This window comes from Sceloporus undulatus, chromosome 7 (genome assembly GCF_019175285.1).
Source record: "Sceloporus undulatus isolate JIND9_A2432 ecotype Alabama chromosome 7, SceUnd_v1.1, whole genome shotgun sequence".
Taxonomy (NCBI): domain Eukaryota; kingdom Metazoa; phylum Chordata; class Lepidosauria; order Squamata; family Phrynosomatidae; genus Sceloporus; species Sceloporus undulatus.
The window spans coordinates 16,319,813-16,337,660 of NC_056528.1; the positions used below are offsets into that span (position 1 = coordinate 16,319,813).

General features: G+C 40.9%; 1 protein-coding gene across 2 annotated transcripts in view; it reads right to left on the bottom strand.

The window, feature by feature from the left end:
* Positions 1-17,848, bottom strand: part of C5 (complement C5) — a 32,149-nt gene that overhangs the window by 8,832 nt on the left and 5,469 nt on the right. For both annotated transcript variants that reach the window (XR_006104943.1, XM_042478334.1), the window contains exons 9-30: positions 15,977-16,103; positions 14,946-15,061; positions 14,438-14,638; positions 13,687-13,890; positions 12,910-13,119; positions 12,164-12,313; positions 11,159-11,288; positions 10,839-10,904; positions 10,203-10,268; positions 9,209-9,409; positions 8,411-8,495; positions 8,222-8,298; positions 7,808-7,947; positions 6,877-7,107; positions 6,467-6,527; positions 5,383-5,472; positions 4,812-5,024; positions 3,692-3,767; positions 2,761-2,920; positions 2,277-2,372; positions 1,254-1,425; positions 834-1,033 (exon numbers count right to left, since the gene is read on the bottom strand). Coding sequence is in view for 1 of the 2 variants with exons in the window: in XM_042478334.1 (XP_042334268.1) it covers positions 834-1,033; positions 1,254-1,425; positions 2,277-2,372; positions 2,761-2,920; positions 3,692-3,767; positions 4,812-5,024; positions 5,383-5,472; positions 6,467-6,527; positions 6,877-7,107; positions 7,808-7,947; positions 8,222-8,298; positions 8,411-8,495; positions 9,209-9,409; positions 10,203-10,268; positions 10,839-10,904; positions 11,159-11,288; positions 12,164-12,313; positions 12,910-13,119; positions 13,687-13,890; positions 14,438-14,638; positions 14,946-15,061; positions 15,977-16,103 (3,072 nt within the window). In the remaining variant the exon portion in view is untranslated. The remainder of the gene's footprint in view (positions 1-833; positions 1,034-1,253; positions 1,426-2,276; positions 2,373-2,760; positions 2,921-3,691; positions 3,768-4,811; positions 5,025-5,382; positions 5,473-6,466; positions 6,528-6,876; positions 7,108-7,807; positions 7,948-8,221; positions 8,299-8,410; positions 8,496-9,208; positions 9,410-10,202; positions 10,269-10,838; positions 10,905-11,158; positions 11,289-12,163; positions 12,314-12,909; positions 13,120-13,686; positions 13,891-14,437; positions 14,639-14,945; positions 15,062-15,976; positions 16,104-17,848) is intronic.

The window sequence follows — 17,848 nt, forward strand, 5'->3', positions numbered from 1 at the left end:
ATTGCCCGAAATTGTATGTGGTAGTCTATCACGCAATAACATTAAACCCCATGATTGCATTTGGATTGCCATTGGATTATACTTCCAATTTCTCTTGTCTGATAACATCCATAGTAAAAGATAGCAACCCAGTCAAACTTCCAGAGCCACAGATGGCCCATCTCCCAACCAACCATGTCTCTATAGAAGGAATGGGAGGAAATGTTAGTTTTTAGTCTTTCCCTTTATATTCTCCCTGTGCAAAAAACTCTGTTTGGAAGAATAATGCATCAGGAGTGATTTCTGCATTGTTTTGCATAGTTTGTTGTTATTCGGTGCCTTGGTAAGTTTCTCCAGAGGGAGTTTGTCATTGCCATCCTCTGAGGCTGAGTGTGACTTGACCAAGGTTCCCAGTGGATTTATACAGTTGAGTCAGGATTCAAACCCTTGTCACATAGCCCAGTGCTCAAAGCCGTAGGGAATTATTCTGAACTTGTCTTTTTTTTTTTATTTCACATAGAAAACATAGTTTCTGCCCAGGAAACAGTAACGTTTGCTCTGGATAGACTGCACAGAAAACCCAGGTGTCTTTCTGCAAAGGATCATTTCTTGGAACACTTCATATGCTACAAATACCAGGAGGATTCTGCACAGAAATCTTGGTTCTCTCCAACAGCATGGAGAACACAACAAAACCATGGAAAGGATTTGTCCTTGCAACCAAGGATGATGTAGGCGAAAAACTACAAACCCTACCCTTCAGGTAAAGGGACGCAGAAGAAAATGAGGGCAGTAAATAATGTGCAGAGAGAACACAGTCCTTCAGCAACAGGGGCTATCTGAAAGAGACGTACCTGCGTGGAATAAAATCCACCTCCGTATCTCTGTTGCTCTGACAGCCACTTTATGATTGGATCAGCATAGGCTTTATCTGCTCGCAGGAGGGTGGTGAGCAAGGCATAGGCAGTGGTTTCGACCATCCTGGCAGTACTCTCAGAGGGAACGCTTGAATCTCCTTTGGATTCTTTCCAAAAACGATACGTAGGCTGGCCAACTGTAGGAGGAATGGAAAGGGAAACAGTCACAGTGGGGGAACGGCAGAACAAGACACAGAGTTGCCCTGAGAGGTTAGATTAGAATAGATTAAATGAATGAATGAGATGGAAAGAATATGAAGTTTTAAATATTCCAATACAAGAGGAAATCAAACTCAGATTCACCCACAGATTTCTAGAGGTCATAACTTTGAGAGAAGGACTTTGTCTGAGTTTTACCTTTCACAAGAGCTTCATTCTTAAGCAAACTGTAGGCCATGCGTGCCCTGCGGTGGTTCATTCTGGTTAGCGCCAGCGCATAAGTAGCAATGGCCAAGGAAAATGTGCTTTCGGAGGATTCAACATTTTGCAGCAAATAATCCACGGCTTTATTTTTGGCCTCTTCAGCTTTCTGTAAAGGTGAACCGGACAAGGTTAGTTTTGCTTGGACATTAGTGCATTTTTTAAATAGTAACCCTTCTTTTGGCGATCCACGAGGTGTGTCTTCTACCCACTTTCACTTCATTTAACAACATGTGATGTAGATGTAGACACAGTGGCATCTTTGTGTAGACATGTAGATGTAGACCACATGGCATATTTGTGTAGACAAAGTGATGCAGACATGTAGATGTACGGTGGACACAGTGGCATGTTTGGGTAGTCAAAGTGATATAGACTTGTGTAGACAAAGCAATGAAGATATGTAGATGTAGACACAGTGGCATGTTTGTGTAGACAAAGCAATGGCCAATGTAGATGAGTTCCCAGTCTAGAAATGTCCCTTGACTAGTGGCTCCATTTGTTTCACTCTTTCCACTCCAGTTTGATGAGGACCAAATCAAGCCTCCTTGGGCTAACCAATAGATCCTGGTCTGGCCCAAGACCACAGCTTTTAAGGTGTTATTTTTTGAAGACTACATCTCTCAGGATGCCCCATTGGTCATTTTAGCTTGGGGATTCTGGGATGAGGTTCTTAAAAAAGCAACTCTTCCAAGTTCTGCCCAAGGTAACCCAAACAAATGTTATGGCCAAAAGGAGAACTGTCTCTCCGGTCCTAATCAGACATCCTAACTACTGTCTCACCATCCTCAGCTATCATATACAAATGTCAAACTACCCCGAGTGTGATCTAGCCAAAGTTGAGCACTTTTAAATCCCAGGGCTATCCATCATTCTTGAAATCTCACTCCCCCAAAATATGTATGTATACATATCCAGCAATGGTTATGCCAACAAGAGGAAAAAAGGGGCCTCACTCACCTGCAATGGGCATATATGAATTGCTTTTACAAATCCAATCAGAGAGAAGGCTGTCAGATACAAAGTCTTTTCTTTCATTTCTTTAGCTGATGTACCCTTTGAGAAGAATGATTTAAATATATTATTAAGGGCAGGTGAATAGATCTACTTGGCTTAGAAATAGCTGTTTAGCTTAAACCATCTAGTTTAAAATAAAGGCAAATAAGGAGAGGCACTATAGACATGTATAAAATGAAGCTTGGAGAAGGTTTAAGTATCTGAAGGGATGCCATAGAGAAGATGGAGCGAGTTTATTTTCCGCTGTTCCAGAGTCTAGGACATGAACTGATGTGTTGAAATTGCAAGGAAAGTGATTCCATCTAAAAATTACTGTAAGAGTTGTTTGAGAATGAAATACATAGCCTTGGTAGGTGGTAAGACTTTTCCATCTTTGGAAGTCCTAAAACAGAAGTTGGATGGGCATTTCCCAGGAATCCTTTCCTACCTGTAATTTTATTGGCTGATAAGATGAAACCTCCCGGAAAGATCCATCGTCCATTTGACACACGTCAATCATCCACGTCAGAGTGTTGCACAGAGAATTCTGATCAACTGGCACATACCGGTGAACTTGTCCAAAAATCCGAAGGGCGAAAGCTGTTACCCTGGCACATCAAATGGAATATAATGGAGCTATTTTCCCAGGAAAACTTCCTTGTGGCTAGTTTTAAGCATATTTTTTTCCATTTAGGGTGTGAGATTTTAAGAACTAGGGAAGAAAAATGCTTCTTGATACGGAAGATTTGAAGAATGTTCAGAAAAAGGGAAAGAATATTAAAAGGGCAGGTCTTCCCTTCCCATCCACCATTATCTAACAAAAGATGAGACAATTGGGTTAACCATAATTTGAACATTGGGAGTTTCAATTTAAGTTGAGTTGGGGCAAGAAGTGTATTGTTGGCCTCATTCCCACTACCTTTTAAACCGGATCGTGATTCGGTTCAAATCGGTTTAAACGACCATGGTTCCCACTTAATCTGATTCGCTGAAGCGATTTCAAAAGGGGGGCCACGCTCTAGACCCATTTAACTTTTTGACACTGATTTTTTCCACTTCTTTTCAACAAATCGATTCCGCTCAAGTGGGAACCACAAGCAGATCGGAATCGATTCAAATTTCCCTTTCGGCTGGCTGGAACCGAATCATTTTGAATCGATTCATTCATGAACGGGAACCAAAAATGGGTTATTTTGATTTGATTCCATGCCAGAAAATGCGATCGGGGCAAATGTGGGAACCATGATCCGATTTCAAATCGATCCATCGATTCGGATCGGAGACCAATTTATCCGTAAGTGGGAATGAGTCCGTTGTGTGCCTTCAAGTCATTTAAGACTTATGGCAACCCTATCATGCCTCAAAGGCAAGCAACTTACCAGGTACTGGGTTCTCCATCTTTCCACATGCTGAAAGCGTATTCCTGGTTTCGGAATGAGAGGATGCTGATGATTCCTAGGAAATAAAGGAAACAGCGCTTGCAAGCATTCTTTCACATCTTCTTTATTGCTGTTACAATACTGTCCTACTGTACACCTTCCATCTACTTCTGACCCTTTCTCTGCCTGTTCTAGACTTTGACAACCCGCGTCTTTACCAGGGATATGAACTGTTCCAAATTTCAACTTTATATTTTTTGGGGGAATTTTGCCCACCCTCTCATTCCATCCTTTGTCCATATTAGTTGCATATCAAATGTACTTTTTCTTTCTGCATAAAATTCTATAGGCATTCCTCCAAGTGTATATATTTTCCCCATGTATTTGTAGGCATCTTTCTAACCAATTAAAGTGTATCTGTGCATGCATATATGTGTTTTTCAACTGAATGCATTTGTAGACATTCTCACTGTTTTTAAGTACGCATGGTTTAGCACATATTTTATGTCTCTGAAACACAACTGCAATCCTTGCACATGTACTAATTTTCCAAGGTGGAGTGCACTTTGACTTGCAGGGTGTACCAGAAAGGTTGAAATGGAGGCTTTCCAGGGAGGATGAAATTCTTTGCCATCCCTACATTTTTGCTCTAAAACGGACTGCTCTCTCTGTGGCAGAGGTTGGTGTCCTTTTTCCAGTACTAAAATAAGATTCAAATGTCAATAGGAACAGCTTCTGTATATGGAATTTCAACGAGGGATTGACTTCTTGTCTTTTGCAGCAAAGTGTTTTAAGCTGCCCCTGCCACTCATTTCCTTTGTTAGGCATATTAACAAAAATATAAGTTTTCCATTAGCACAAATCTCCATTCATCCTCATGAGAGGACTGTGCCTGTCTGTCTCTCTTTGCAGCATTTTTTACCCCACTCCTAGGCTAAAGAGGCTTTCAGCGTAAGTTACAATCGCCTTCAAAAAGACAGCCCTTTCCTGAAGACGTGCAACTAAAGACACAAAACTGTAGGCAAAAGAGATGGAGAGGAAAGAAATGGAAAAGATTACATATATTGAATTTCCTTCTTACAACATCTGCAGGTCCAGAAGGCACATCATGTTAACTCACCTTCTTTCATTCTCCTTTTCATATTAAGTTGTGGAGTTATACTTCCTTGCCCAAGTATGTCCCAGCTGTCCGTCCTTTGCAAGTAGTCGTACACATAAAACACTGGCACCACATTCATAAGTTCAGTCTCTGCGCTCCCTCTGGGGAGGTTGGCAAGAAATTTGAGCCCCTCTGGGTCAACAACTGCATTGATCACATCACCCAAAAGGAGTCCTGTGAAAGAGAGAAAATGAGACAATATAACATTCTTCCTTTTGGAGGGCTCACATCAGATTATCAGCAGACAGGGACTTTTTGGTGGTGGCACCTAAACTATGGAAAGCTTTCCTGCTTGAGCTAAATCAGGGTCAGGATCACCATCCAGCAGACTCTTTTACAAATGCCAGGATCCTAGCACTGTGATAGACTGTTCTACTTGACATTTGTCCTGAGAGTTCCTTTAACCAAAATTTTCAAGTAGCAATTATTCTCCAAGCACCACTTTATCGAGAAGAACCTTTTCTCCTAGGGATTCCCAAATCCAGAAAAAGAATCCAGAATAAGTGTGTTTTTCAGCCCTCTGTTGTTTTACCTTTTACACTCACGGTCCTTTCAAGGCTTGTCTTTGGGACCATATTTAGAGGTACCCTGTGACGGAATTCCAGCTGTCTTTTCACCGTGCCTGTTGTTGACAACACACAAGAAGCAGATTGCATCAGTACGCAATGTATTTTGCTGTATTTATAATAATCTTGAAAACTGGTTTTGTTAATCAATGTTCTGTCCTCAGGAGAAATGATAGCCATAGTTCTGTTGCTGAAAACGTGCCCACTGCTTTTGAGTAGTTTTGCATAGGACTGTTTAAGAAGTCTAAAGAGGACAGGGCTTGTGTTCCTTTCATACAGCGATTCCCAAACTCTAGTCCTCCAGGTGTTTTGGACTTCAGCTCCCAGAAGCCCCAGCCAACTTGGCCAACAGTCAGGAATTCTCAAAGCTGAAGTCCAAAACATCTGGAGGACCAAAGTTTGGCAACCACTGCTTTAAGAGGTGCCAAAGACGACATGACTTCTGTATCTTTACTAGGTGACAAAAAGGATAGGGTCTGTGTAACCTGAATAGGTGCCGAAGAAGACAGCATTCCTGTACCTTAAACAGTTGACAAAGAGGGCAGGGCTGGTACACCTTTAATAAATGTGCCATAGAGGGAATTACAGCAAATGTGGCAATAATGAATTACTTAAAGAGCCTTGTTGTTCTTGCTACCTATAGGATGCATAATGTTATGGAGTCCTGGTGTAATGTAGTGGTTAGAGATGATGTACAAGATTCTGCTTCTGGACCACACTGAGCCATTAAACTTGGTGGATGACCTTGGGTCAGTTACTCTCTCTTAGCTTGACCTACATCACAGGGCTATTGTTGGGAGAAGTTGGGAGATGGAGGAAAAGAGCCATGTATACAGCCTTAAGCTCATTGATTGGGTGTATAAATATAGCCCCCAATATGTCCTAGTTTGAGCCGTGCAGATATACATCTATTTCCATTGATCCTTCGACCACTGATAGCCCTGAAGAGATTTTCTATGAGAGACAGAAGTCAAAGATGGAGGGGAATGGGTGACTTTATATCCATTGATACCTATAAGGAGAATTGTGGACAATATCATTTGGGCATACCATAAACACCTTGCGGATCCAGCGTGTAACCTTCATGGAGCTCCTTTCGAATACCTTCAGGCTAAAACCAAAGAATGGAGAAATAAACGTATGCAGCCTTTGAAAGTATTCCTGTTTCCCCCATCACCAAATCTGCAGTGAAGAAATACATGTGGTACATCTATTTTATTCTGGGATCAAAGACCCTGCTCATGCCTAGTTTGTTTAAGTTAAACCAATAGAGCAAAACACTAAATTATAACAAACTATATTATGTGCCTGTTCCGAACCTACTGTACATCATTTTCCATGGACGACCCTCTTCCTCCATGTATCAAGCAAGAGGGAGAAAAAATCACATACACTTTATAAATGATTGTTTAACTCACTATTGGAACAGTGGTGTTTGAGATAAGGGGCTACTGTCTTACCACAACTCTTAATGTCTTCACAAGGATCTCATTGCTAGCAGAGCTCCTCAGTGTGAAATTGATGGTGTGGACACCTAACTCCAGAGGAAGAATCTTAAATTGCACTTTTGCAATCGAAGAGCCCTGGAGGTCCTTGTATGGGGTGCAACTGGTCCTTTGTACACCTTGTCGGTTGGTGCTGGAGGCTCCAGACAGGCATATCCCTTTGTCCACACTTATCGATGTGCAATACTAAAGCATCCAACAGAAAATATTAATTCGTGTCATAAGGTTCAGTTTACAGTCATAGTTTCACATCAACTGTGAGTGTGCTTTACTTTTGCAGATAAACAAAAACTTTCTCATCCAATGCTCCAGAGCTGGGAAAGTGAGGTTTTGAAAGCAATTAAGTTATGTAATATATTGCAAACCACAACCAAAATCTGCTGCCATTATTGTCTCTATATTACATGAAAAGAAAAAACAGTGAAGTTACCAGTTTGGCAAAATATATATTATTATGCTTGCATTATTCCCCAAAATAATGAATTACAGTGTTGTTCTGTGTTCAAAGGGATCTTGTAGCACATTTGAAATGGAGAGGTTAGTCTGATTTGGCGCTACAAGATCCCTTTGCATACTGAAACAGACTAACATAGCTATGTATTTGAATACTACTACCATTCTTGCCATAGGTGTGATCTGCAGTGATCTCTTATTCTAAAAAGACACAAACCATGTGAGAGCTGCCCACCATTTGAAGAAGTGGGAATAGTTACCTATTTAGTGATCTGTCTTATGTGTTAAATCTGATCATTTGCAAAGGCCAAATTGTTGTTAAGCAACATTAGTTAGTTAGACTGAGGACAGGGGGACTTGAAGATCTAAGTCAAAGTCGACGCAAGGCCAGTTAACAACAACAACAACAACATTTGCCAACAAATAGACTTACTACAATCCCAGACGGTCTGTAATTGTAAACGGTTCCTATCAATTCAATCTGTTCCCCACGGACAACAGAGTAAGGAATGTGTACATTGATGAAGACCTCTTTTACCACCTGCACTTGGAGTGCATCAGCAACACAGATACCTGTATGGGAACAAACAAACAAACAAAGAAACACACCAGTAGCATAACTGGGAAACAGTATTTACTAAGGAAACGGGTAAAACAAGATTATTTTCTTCTGCAGGAGTCATCTGTGAAATTTGGGAGGGTATGCCATCCACATTTGAAGAATATCTAGCTGGTTCTGCCACAACGCAGACCAAGAAAGACATTTCCATTTAAAGGCCAAGAAGGTTTTGTTCCCTTAGTTATCTCAAAGACCTATAAGAGTAAAGACGCCTTTTACTTTACATACCTTGATCTGAAATGCTAACGCCCTGTATTTCCCAAGTGGTAAGAGAATCAGGCAAGGTCACCGGAAGAGTCTTGGAGCTGCATTTATTTGGAACAAAAATGGGACAGACCTCAGATCAGCAGAGAAGAAGCTTAGATGTTGGGCTACAACTAGAGTCAACAATATTGTGTACAGAGCTCAGTACTGTACCTGGAAACTGGGTGGACCTCCCAAAGCCAGCTTTCAGGAAAATAGCTTCGGACCTCTGGATCCAAATCCAACAGGGCAGCAAAGACTGGGGAAAAGGAAAGTATTCTCAAGAGATAAAGAAAGCCAAGCCAGCCAGCAGCTCTCTGTGCTGCAGCTCCTATGGACTTCTGTTTTGACTAATGGCTGGAGCATTTTCCTCAGTACACAAAAAAAAAAATAGCATTAAAGCTAGTTAGTTAATATTATGCTGTAAACTCGTTAACACTAATCATTTCAAGGAAACACAAAATTAATTTGTAACATTAATTGTCGATAACATGCTACTAATGTTAGTTTCACATTTTAAAAAAAAGCAACTAAAATGACCAAAAATGGGCCCTCGAATCCCAACTTAACCCCCAAAGTGATGGATTGAAATCAAGTGAAGCACTAATTGTTTCTCGGCTTCTTAATGAGATTCTAGCAATTTCAATAATCAAAAGTGAAACTGTCATAAAAATGTAAATGAACTGGAGATAAGGAATTCATGTTCACCAACTTCTGATCTCCTTCCAAACTCCCTAAAAGAAAACAGAAAGGATTCCCAGGCTCTTGACCTTGGCTGGCCATCATTTCTTCCTAATGGAAACAACCAACTTTCATCTGGGCTCTTATTCTCATTCATCGCTTCTTTAATTCCCTTGTCATTTAACAGTTTAACCACTTTCCCTAGCCGATTTTAATCTTGAAAAGTAACATTGTGTAGGTTTCGCCTACACAAAACAGCAACCTTTTCCAACTGGCGTTGTGTCAACATACCGCTCCTCCCGAGTATTGTATTTTTGTGCGTGTCGTTACTGCGTAGCAACTCTGCACAGATGCAACACTTCTGATAGGCTTTAATACATCTTGGTCCACCCTTAACATGTCTCAGTCTCTCATTGCATGTCTGTTTGACGGGATACTCTTGGGCTCCAGCTCTACAGCACTCCTTGACCGTAGGATGTTGAAGGAGGGACACTGAAATGACAATGAATATTGGAGAGTCACTTTGTCTAAGGAACAGGTTGTCCATGCCACTTCTACATTTCGGGAATCCCTTGTTTGGCTGCACTTGGACCCAGAACTCTCTAACCCAGCATGAGCAGACCTGCATCCCAAGAAACTAACTTGACTACTTTCTGTCTCTTGGACAAGACCAGATATAGTAGGACACTTTTCTGACTGGGCTTGCTTCACCAAAGCTACTGCTTCCCTTTGGTTTGCCTCCAGGACCAAATGAGAGATTAATGTTTTAAACAAACCAGAGACTTAGCTCTGGAATATCAGTACGCAAAGGGATCTTGCAGCACCTTTGAGACTAACTCAGTGAAAGACATTGATCTAGTTCCTCACATGCATGAAAACAAACCAGTAAGTCAACAAGGCTATATTTTTGACTGCGTACTCATTGGTGACCAATGTGGAAAGAAGGAAAAAAATTACATCAACTATCTTGGCATAAGAATGAAAAGTACGGGAGTGGAGCCTATAGGGAAAGTCACATATTCTCACTCAGATGACCCCCAAAGCCACACTCTGATGTGCCTCCTCATCCTGGTACAATGGCAATCTGGTTTGTTTCCTCAGCTTCTGGCTGGCTTCTTGACCTTAGATTGATCATGACCAGTGCTAGCTGCATCTTATCGCTCAACAAAGTAATTTATAACAGATGAAACTTCAGACTCTGCATATTCCCACAGATCTCTTGAGGTTTTGTTGCTCTCCTACCATCATGAATGTTACTGCATAACCCATCTGGCTTATGGTATACCTAGTTCTTCGATTTTACTGCTGACGGTGGAAGGTGCCGCTTTTAGGATAGCTTGACAGGTTATATCTGGAAGAATCAATAAAAACAAAACAAAATAAATACGACAAAGCAGTGAAAGCGAGAAGGAGCATGCTTTGGTAAAGATGTCCCTGAAACAAAAAGTTGTGTAGCAACTCAATCAAATGATGGTTTGTTCTAAACCTCAAAGCAGGGATGGGGAACCATTGGCCTTGATTGTTCTGGACTTCCAAAACACCTGATGCTCTAAAGTGTCCAGATACATGTTTTGCAAAATAAAGACATAAATAAGATGCAGTGCCACCTCATGTTGTTCCTTCTAAGTGACTCTGAAACTGCCTTACAAATATACAGTGGCCCTTGTTATCCACTCGGGTTTGGTTCCAGTAACCCCATGGATGACAACATCCATGGATATTTAAGTCCCATTAACTATAATGGCACAGCAATAATAATAATAATAATAATAATAATAATAATAATAATAATAATGGCAGCACAGCAGCAGCATGTAAACGATTAACCAGTGAGAACACCCAGACTGAAAATCTCTTAAGGAGTTGTTACTTTCCTTGCCACATAAATGTTATTGAGCAACATATTTGGCCTATGGTATACCTAGTTTGTCCATTTCATTCCTTTGGATGGAACGTGTCGATCTTACAAGAGCTTGGCAGGCTTCATCTGGGGAAACAAAACAAAATAAAGCTGTGAGAATGCAAAAAAGCATCTCGGGGGGGGAGCTTTTATAATGTGGAGTCAAGCAGTTTGCTGGGGTATCGTAGGCAGCACCCATAGCTAGGAGGAAGGGGGTTGTGAACCATTTGCAGCCCACGCTGTGCATTTCTTCCACCGTTTATCTACACAAAGGAAAGCCTTGGCACAACAGCAATGACTCTGGCAGCTCATTGTCACTTTTGTGAGTAAGAAAGAGGCACCTTCTTCGTTTGAATCCTCAGCGTTCGCATTAGTCATAAAGGTGAGCCCGGACTTTCGAAACACATCAACATTGTTCTGTCCTCCTCCAGCACCACAACCAAGGTCGCTTTTTTCCAATCTCAGTAGAGCCTGTTGGGGTGAGATGAGGCGAAAGGCCATTTTAAAGTGAGAAGGATACACTCCATACAGTTCAGGGCCAGCCCAAGACATTTTCTACCTGAGACAGTGCATCAAATGATGCCACCTATCCACCCGTATTAAGGCACCGAAAGTGAAGCCACATTATATTTGACGTTGTTGTGAGCTGCCATCAAGTCAACATCAACTTATGGCAATTCTACAAATGAGAGACCTCCAAGTCACTCAGGTCTTGCAAACTCAGGACTGTGAGTTCCTTGACTGAGTTTATTCACTTGCAATGTGATTATTTCCCATATTTAAAAACTTTCCCCTCCTAGAGGTAAAAATGCTATGGAATAAAATAGTACATCTCTGACCCACTCGGTAGGCAGAGTGAAGCAGCTGCCTCAGGCAGCAGAATCCTAGGAATCCTAGAATTGGCAAATTAAAGACTAAAGACTAACATTCTCCATATAGGAAATACTCCCAAGTAGTGAGAAGTCTAATTCAAGAAGTTTCTACATCTACTGGCCTGAACCCTATGGGTTAGTCCCAACTAAAGTAAAGCTATTGAGTAAATTGTTGAATGGTGGGTCAACATAAGCATACCACAAACCATATTAGTTCAATAGGTCTACTCTAGTTCAGTAGTGTGCAAACAGATCTTGCAACATCATAGAAGTCGGTTATATGAGCTTTTGTAGATTTGAGCCTGAATTCTGCTTTGGATAGGAATCGCATAGAATTCAGGCCATTTATGTACCAGGTAAAATTAATACTTGCCAAAATATTACACATTTTTCAGCCTAAATAAATGTATGCGATAAATATGTAACAACATGTCAACAACAGTTTTTGTGTGGTCTTCAGACATAACACGTAACTTTTTCCATGGGCTTCTCCTTTCTGTCAGTAACTCCGTAAATGGCCTTGTCTACAGATGACAATGCAACGAGGGCATCAAACTGGGTTTTCATGGAAAGTGAGACAACTTCCTTTGGCTTGTAAAAACTTTGGCTTCCGGACACATGAACCTGTACACACACAAAGAATTAAACAAAAGAAAAAGGATTCAAGAAATGAAATTCACTTGTTTCAAAGGGGAGTTTTGCACGTCAAGCATTCCAAAAACTGGGGGGAAATACTAAATGGTGAGTGGTGAGTCAACATCAACACATAACAGATCATATTGATTCAATAGGTCTGTTCAAGTTGGATAGGTTGTTGTTGTGTGCCTTCAAGCCGTTTCCAGATTATGGTGACCCTATCATGAGGCTTTTTTAGCAAGATTTGTTCAGAGGAGGTTTGCCATTGCCTTCCCGAGGCAGAGAGCATGCAACCTGCCCAAGGTTACCCAATAGGTTTCATGACCAAGCTGAGAATCGAACCCCAGTCTCCAGAGTCCTAAGCCAACACCCAGACCACAAGGGCTATGTAGTTGGATAGAATTCATAGAATTCAATCCATGTATGTGGGCAGAACAACTCCCAGAAACATTGGCCACACCAGCTAAGGATCTCAGAAGCTATAATCCAAAAAAAATTACATGTCTAATTTATGTTCGTAATGTACATTTTTAAAAAGAATTGGTAATTTAAGATATCAAAGGAGGACACTATGCATAACTCGCCTCAAGGCTATTCCCACATTTCTGTTCTATGTTTAACCAGACGGAATCGGCAACTAGCTCGGCAGCTCCCTCTCCTGTAACAATGTAGTAGACAAGAACGCGGGCTGAAGGAACCATATCCTTCGTTAGCTGGAACTGCAGCGTTTGATACCCATAGCCTTCAAGCTTTGGTTGGGTCCCATAGGTTATTATTTTTCCTTTGGAGATGATCTGAAAGAAAGGAGGAAAAGAACTAGGTGAACAAACAATCAGCTGGGGCACATCAGAATCCATATTCCAGCCCACTATCATTTATTTTCCTAGCAGATCAGGCCATTGGCTTGCTTCACTGGTTGAAATCAAGATAAACTACACTCACTACATTCCCCTGATCTATTAAGCGTACTGTTCTATTGAAACAGAAATAAAATTAATCCGGCACGATTTGTATTTGAGAAACCCATGCTGGTTCTTCATATTCATGGAAATGCTCACAGATGTCCTGTTTCATTATTTGTTCTAGAATCTTTGCTTACATCAGTAACAAGCCGACAAACTGGTAATTGCTTAGATCCTCTTTTTCCCCTTGTTTGAAGCTGTATACATTAGGAAAAACGCACACTTTTCTGGAGCACTAGTGGAAACAAAAAGAAAAGCTCACAGCCTAGTATGGAACTTGGACAGAATGTGAATGCCGACTGGGTTCTGAGAAGCGTAACGAAAACAAAATGGACAGATTTCCACATCCTTAAGGAGAAAATCTGAAAGGATGAAATAGGATGCCTTTTTAATACATACCAGATAGCTGTAGTGATGTATTTTGTCAATGTAGTGGCTGGATGGGTGTACACCAATGTGCAAGTTGTTTCCTACATGTAGTGTTTTATGGTTTGATGCCCAGTCAATATACAGATAGCTTCCACTGAGGGAGATGTACGATTTTGCTTCATAGGATTCACTGGCTTGGTTTTCTTCTGGTAACTGGGCATCTGCTGTTTTTATCTAAGAATAAGGGGGGGAAATGTGACTTAAATGGAAATGATGCTTCCTGAAGGTTTTGAGGAAAACGTTTCTCCATATATATATATACTGTGTATATATATATATATATACACACACACACACACACACACACACACACATACATATTAAAAAGGGGACCCACAAACATGAATACTGGGGCTGCATATGGCCTAGAGGTTTTTTAAAAGCAGCTCTGGTACACAAAATTTCAGATTAAACCAATGAAACACTGCAGCCCTAGCTATAACACAATGTATATCCCACTTTTTTTTCCTTCACTTTTTGCTGCAACATTTCAAAATGCAATTTTCAGCCAGGCATGGAGTACTTTCTTTTGCCAGGAAATGTTTGATTTAGTTGGTGGAGAGGGTTGTCATTTAGTGCGTTAAATTATAAAAGCCCAACCTTCACATTCAGTAGTCTAAACTGTAAGATCCTTTTCCCAACTGCCCTGTACACTGGCCAAAGTATACAATTCCAAAGTACACACTATACAAGAGCTGAAACTCAGAATATTTTAACTCACTCTAAACTCCAGGACTTTGGCATTGAGAGGAATATTAAGCACAAATAACGCTGTTCCGTCGTTTGAACTGGTTTCACGTCTTCCAGCATCTGTGCCTTCCTGAACTAATGTGGTCTCTTCCATGGCCTCATTGAAGACACTAGCAGTCAAGACAATTGGAAGATTGCTGGCAGGAACACCCACTGGGTCCTTTGCCTGCACCTATAAAGACCAAACAGAAAATTATGTGTATATATTTATTTGCTTATTTATTTATTTATTTATTCATTTAAAATATTATCAGAACACTTTTCCAGGTAAAGCCCGGCCATAAGACTTTTTAAAAACATACACTTAGGTCTCTTTTACATTATTACTTTACTGCTACTTTAACATTCATGCATATGCAGAACATTTCATCACTTGCAGGAATGAGGACCATTTATCACCATGGCTGTCTTAGCTGTAATCCTTGCTACCATATAAGGATGTTATCAAACCTGCATTTACCTTGGTTAGATCAACCCACCTTAATAAAGTAAGGAAGCCCAGGCTTCACGAAGAAAGGGGTGGCAATCAAATTCAGTTTGTAAGGAGACATGACATACATGACGCTTGTTAGTTCACTGTCTTCAGTATGGCCACCTAACAAAAAAGACAGTTCCTTGTGAAAACTCCCCAAAGTCAATTGCATGTCTCAAGTCCCCACCAGCAACACCAGAGGTTTGGACAGAGACTCCAAAGCCCTCTCCATTTTCAGGTAGGTCTGTTTGGCCCATGAGGTGGTGTTATCTGAGATGCCAGTCTCCTATGGCCAGTCTTTACTATGTTTTAGTTGTACTCCCAATGTTCTGCTCCCTTTGCACATCAGTTCTCAATATTCTGTTCCCAGATATTGTTGGACTAAAGCTCCCAGAATCCCTGACCATTTGCCATCTGGGCTGGTGCTCCTGGGAGCTGAAGTTCAGGAACTTTTGGAGACTCATTGTTAGGAAGTTAGCAGCAACAGAAGCAGATGAACTTGGTGGATGAAGTAGGTTGCACATCTGGGCTGATGTTGCATCAGTCATACAAGGTCAGCCCCCAAGAGAGAGAATGAAATGTTGTCCTTTATTCCATATACAGAGGAAAAGAGTGACGGTTCTCTCTTACTTCAGAGGTAGCAATGGGACAACATCCTCTACCAACACCAAGCTAGCCTAGGGGAACAGGTTAAGTTAGGAGGTAACAGATAGGCTCCATCCTTCTCTGCCATCCACCTCACTCTGTCTAATGTTGGGGCCAGGAGACCTGGGGAAGGTTAGCAGGCTGGCCTGGAACTTGGGAGGTTCAAGTTCTAGTCCTTATGGAGGCAGAGGCCCTACAGAAATTGATCTTAGGCCAGTCACTCTCTCTCAGCCTGACCTACCCTACATGTCTGTTGTGAAGCGGGGTTGAGGAAAGCCATGCATGGCTCCTCATTGGAGGAAAGGTGGAATATACAGTTGACCCTCCATACATACTTTTAAAGGAGGGGTCAAAGTTTATTTGCCCCTGTCCGTGCGCTTAAAAGAGAATTACCTTTAGTTTCCAGCACCGAAGCAGCAATATAAAGCTTTAAGCCATCAAGCTCTTGCAAAGAGTTGTAGGATAATTTGCTGACTGCTGACTTGCTGTTGAAATAAAATTCAGCAATTCCTTCTTCCATCTAACAGTAAAGGCCAAGGGAAAGAAATTATGATACATTAAAGGTTCCACTTATTACATTTAAATATATACTATGCTGTTTCAGAAGGGCTCTGGATAGATTTTCATTATTTTGCGCAGTCTTTTTTAAGGTCTCTATCTTTTAAGCAGCTTTTTATTAAAGGATAGCTTATCTTGCCCTGTAAGTCATCAAACCAGTCAAAAAGTCAGCAGTAAGTTCTGACAAAGTTGCGTGAGGGAGATAAGCCAAAAAGTTTGGCCCAGGTTGCAAAAAAACCCTTTTAAAAACACTGGGCAGAAACAGATTGACAAATACAAGACAAAATAAAAATCTATCATCTACCAAAAGAGAGAGGAGAGAAAATGAGAAAACCTACATCTGTTTCATGTTGTCAAGGCAAATCAACAAAATAATATGGATTTCACTCCTTTGACTTTGCACAATGCACCACAATGCATTATCACAAACCCAATGCATGTGTAAAATTACACTCCTCTCCAGTACAGAAATGTTCCTTGATTTAACGGATTCGTCATTTAAAAAACCAAGACATTCAAAAACACCTTGCATTCGTTGACCTAGTTCTCGGGAAGTAATCATTTTGAATCCTTTTATGAAAAACCAATGGGGGGAGAATTGAAATAGTTGGCAAATATTTGACCAAACTACAAGGTCTGGCTGGAAACCCTGCAGCATGCTTCTCGTTTCTGGCAGCGCCGAAGGCTTACAAATTCTAAAGGACGCCAACTTTTTCCCCCTTTTTCTTTTTCTTCCCTGGAAAATATACTGGCACCTGACCAAGTTATAGCAAATATTTTCAAGTCGAGTTCCCAGAAACAGTAGTGAGAGCTCGGAGCACATCAAAAGCGCTCAGTTCTCTCGCCTGCGCAAAGGAAGAACGGACTGGGAGCTGTGACAAGATCCATTTATATCCAAGTCACCAACGTTTAAGTGGTTTATGGAATGGGCTGCAACTTAAAAATTTGAAAACTGCTGGCAGGTTCCAAGGAGAAGTATTTGTATTCATGAGATGGAGTTTTGTTTCTGCTTTTCGAAAGCTGCAGTTCAAGATCTTGGAAGTGAATTCAAAAGGACAGAGGACCTTCACAAACGTCCTGATTCCAATGGCAAGTTGTTCATTGTTTCACAATGAGTCTTAACTGATACCTCAATTGAGGATTGCAAACCCTACAAAATCCTTTACTATATCCCCAACTGTTACTTGCAAATGGACCTTCCACATGGGAAGATTTCCAGCAAATATGCCCAGAGGCCATAACTGAGGAAGCATCAGACTCCCTCCACAAAGACACACACATTTCCATGTTCAACCTACCTGGTGACATAAATGCATTTGCACCATTAATAAGCGACAGCATCCATTGTCAGTTCTAAGGTACAAATGAGTAAAAGGGGCATTTATTGTCTGTGATCTATAGACAGAAGAGCCAAGTCAAGGGATGTACATATTTTTAATTCAGACTCCTTGCCTTTTCTATTAAATGTTGATGGCAATGTCTTGCTTTGCATCTATGTATGTTTAAATTAATGGGGGCCTGCTAAAGAACAGCTTATGATCCTTCATGGAAAATCAAGAACGTTTCTAGTGATGTGGTCTGGCTATTCAAGCCAAACTGAAACTGCTCCCTGGATAAGGTATCATCTGCTAAATTTCAGCCCAAGTGCATTTTTTATTTCTTATGTTCTGGTTAACAGTAATGCAAAATGGAAATTCTGACACTGAG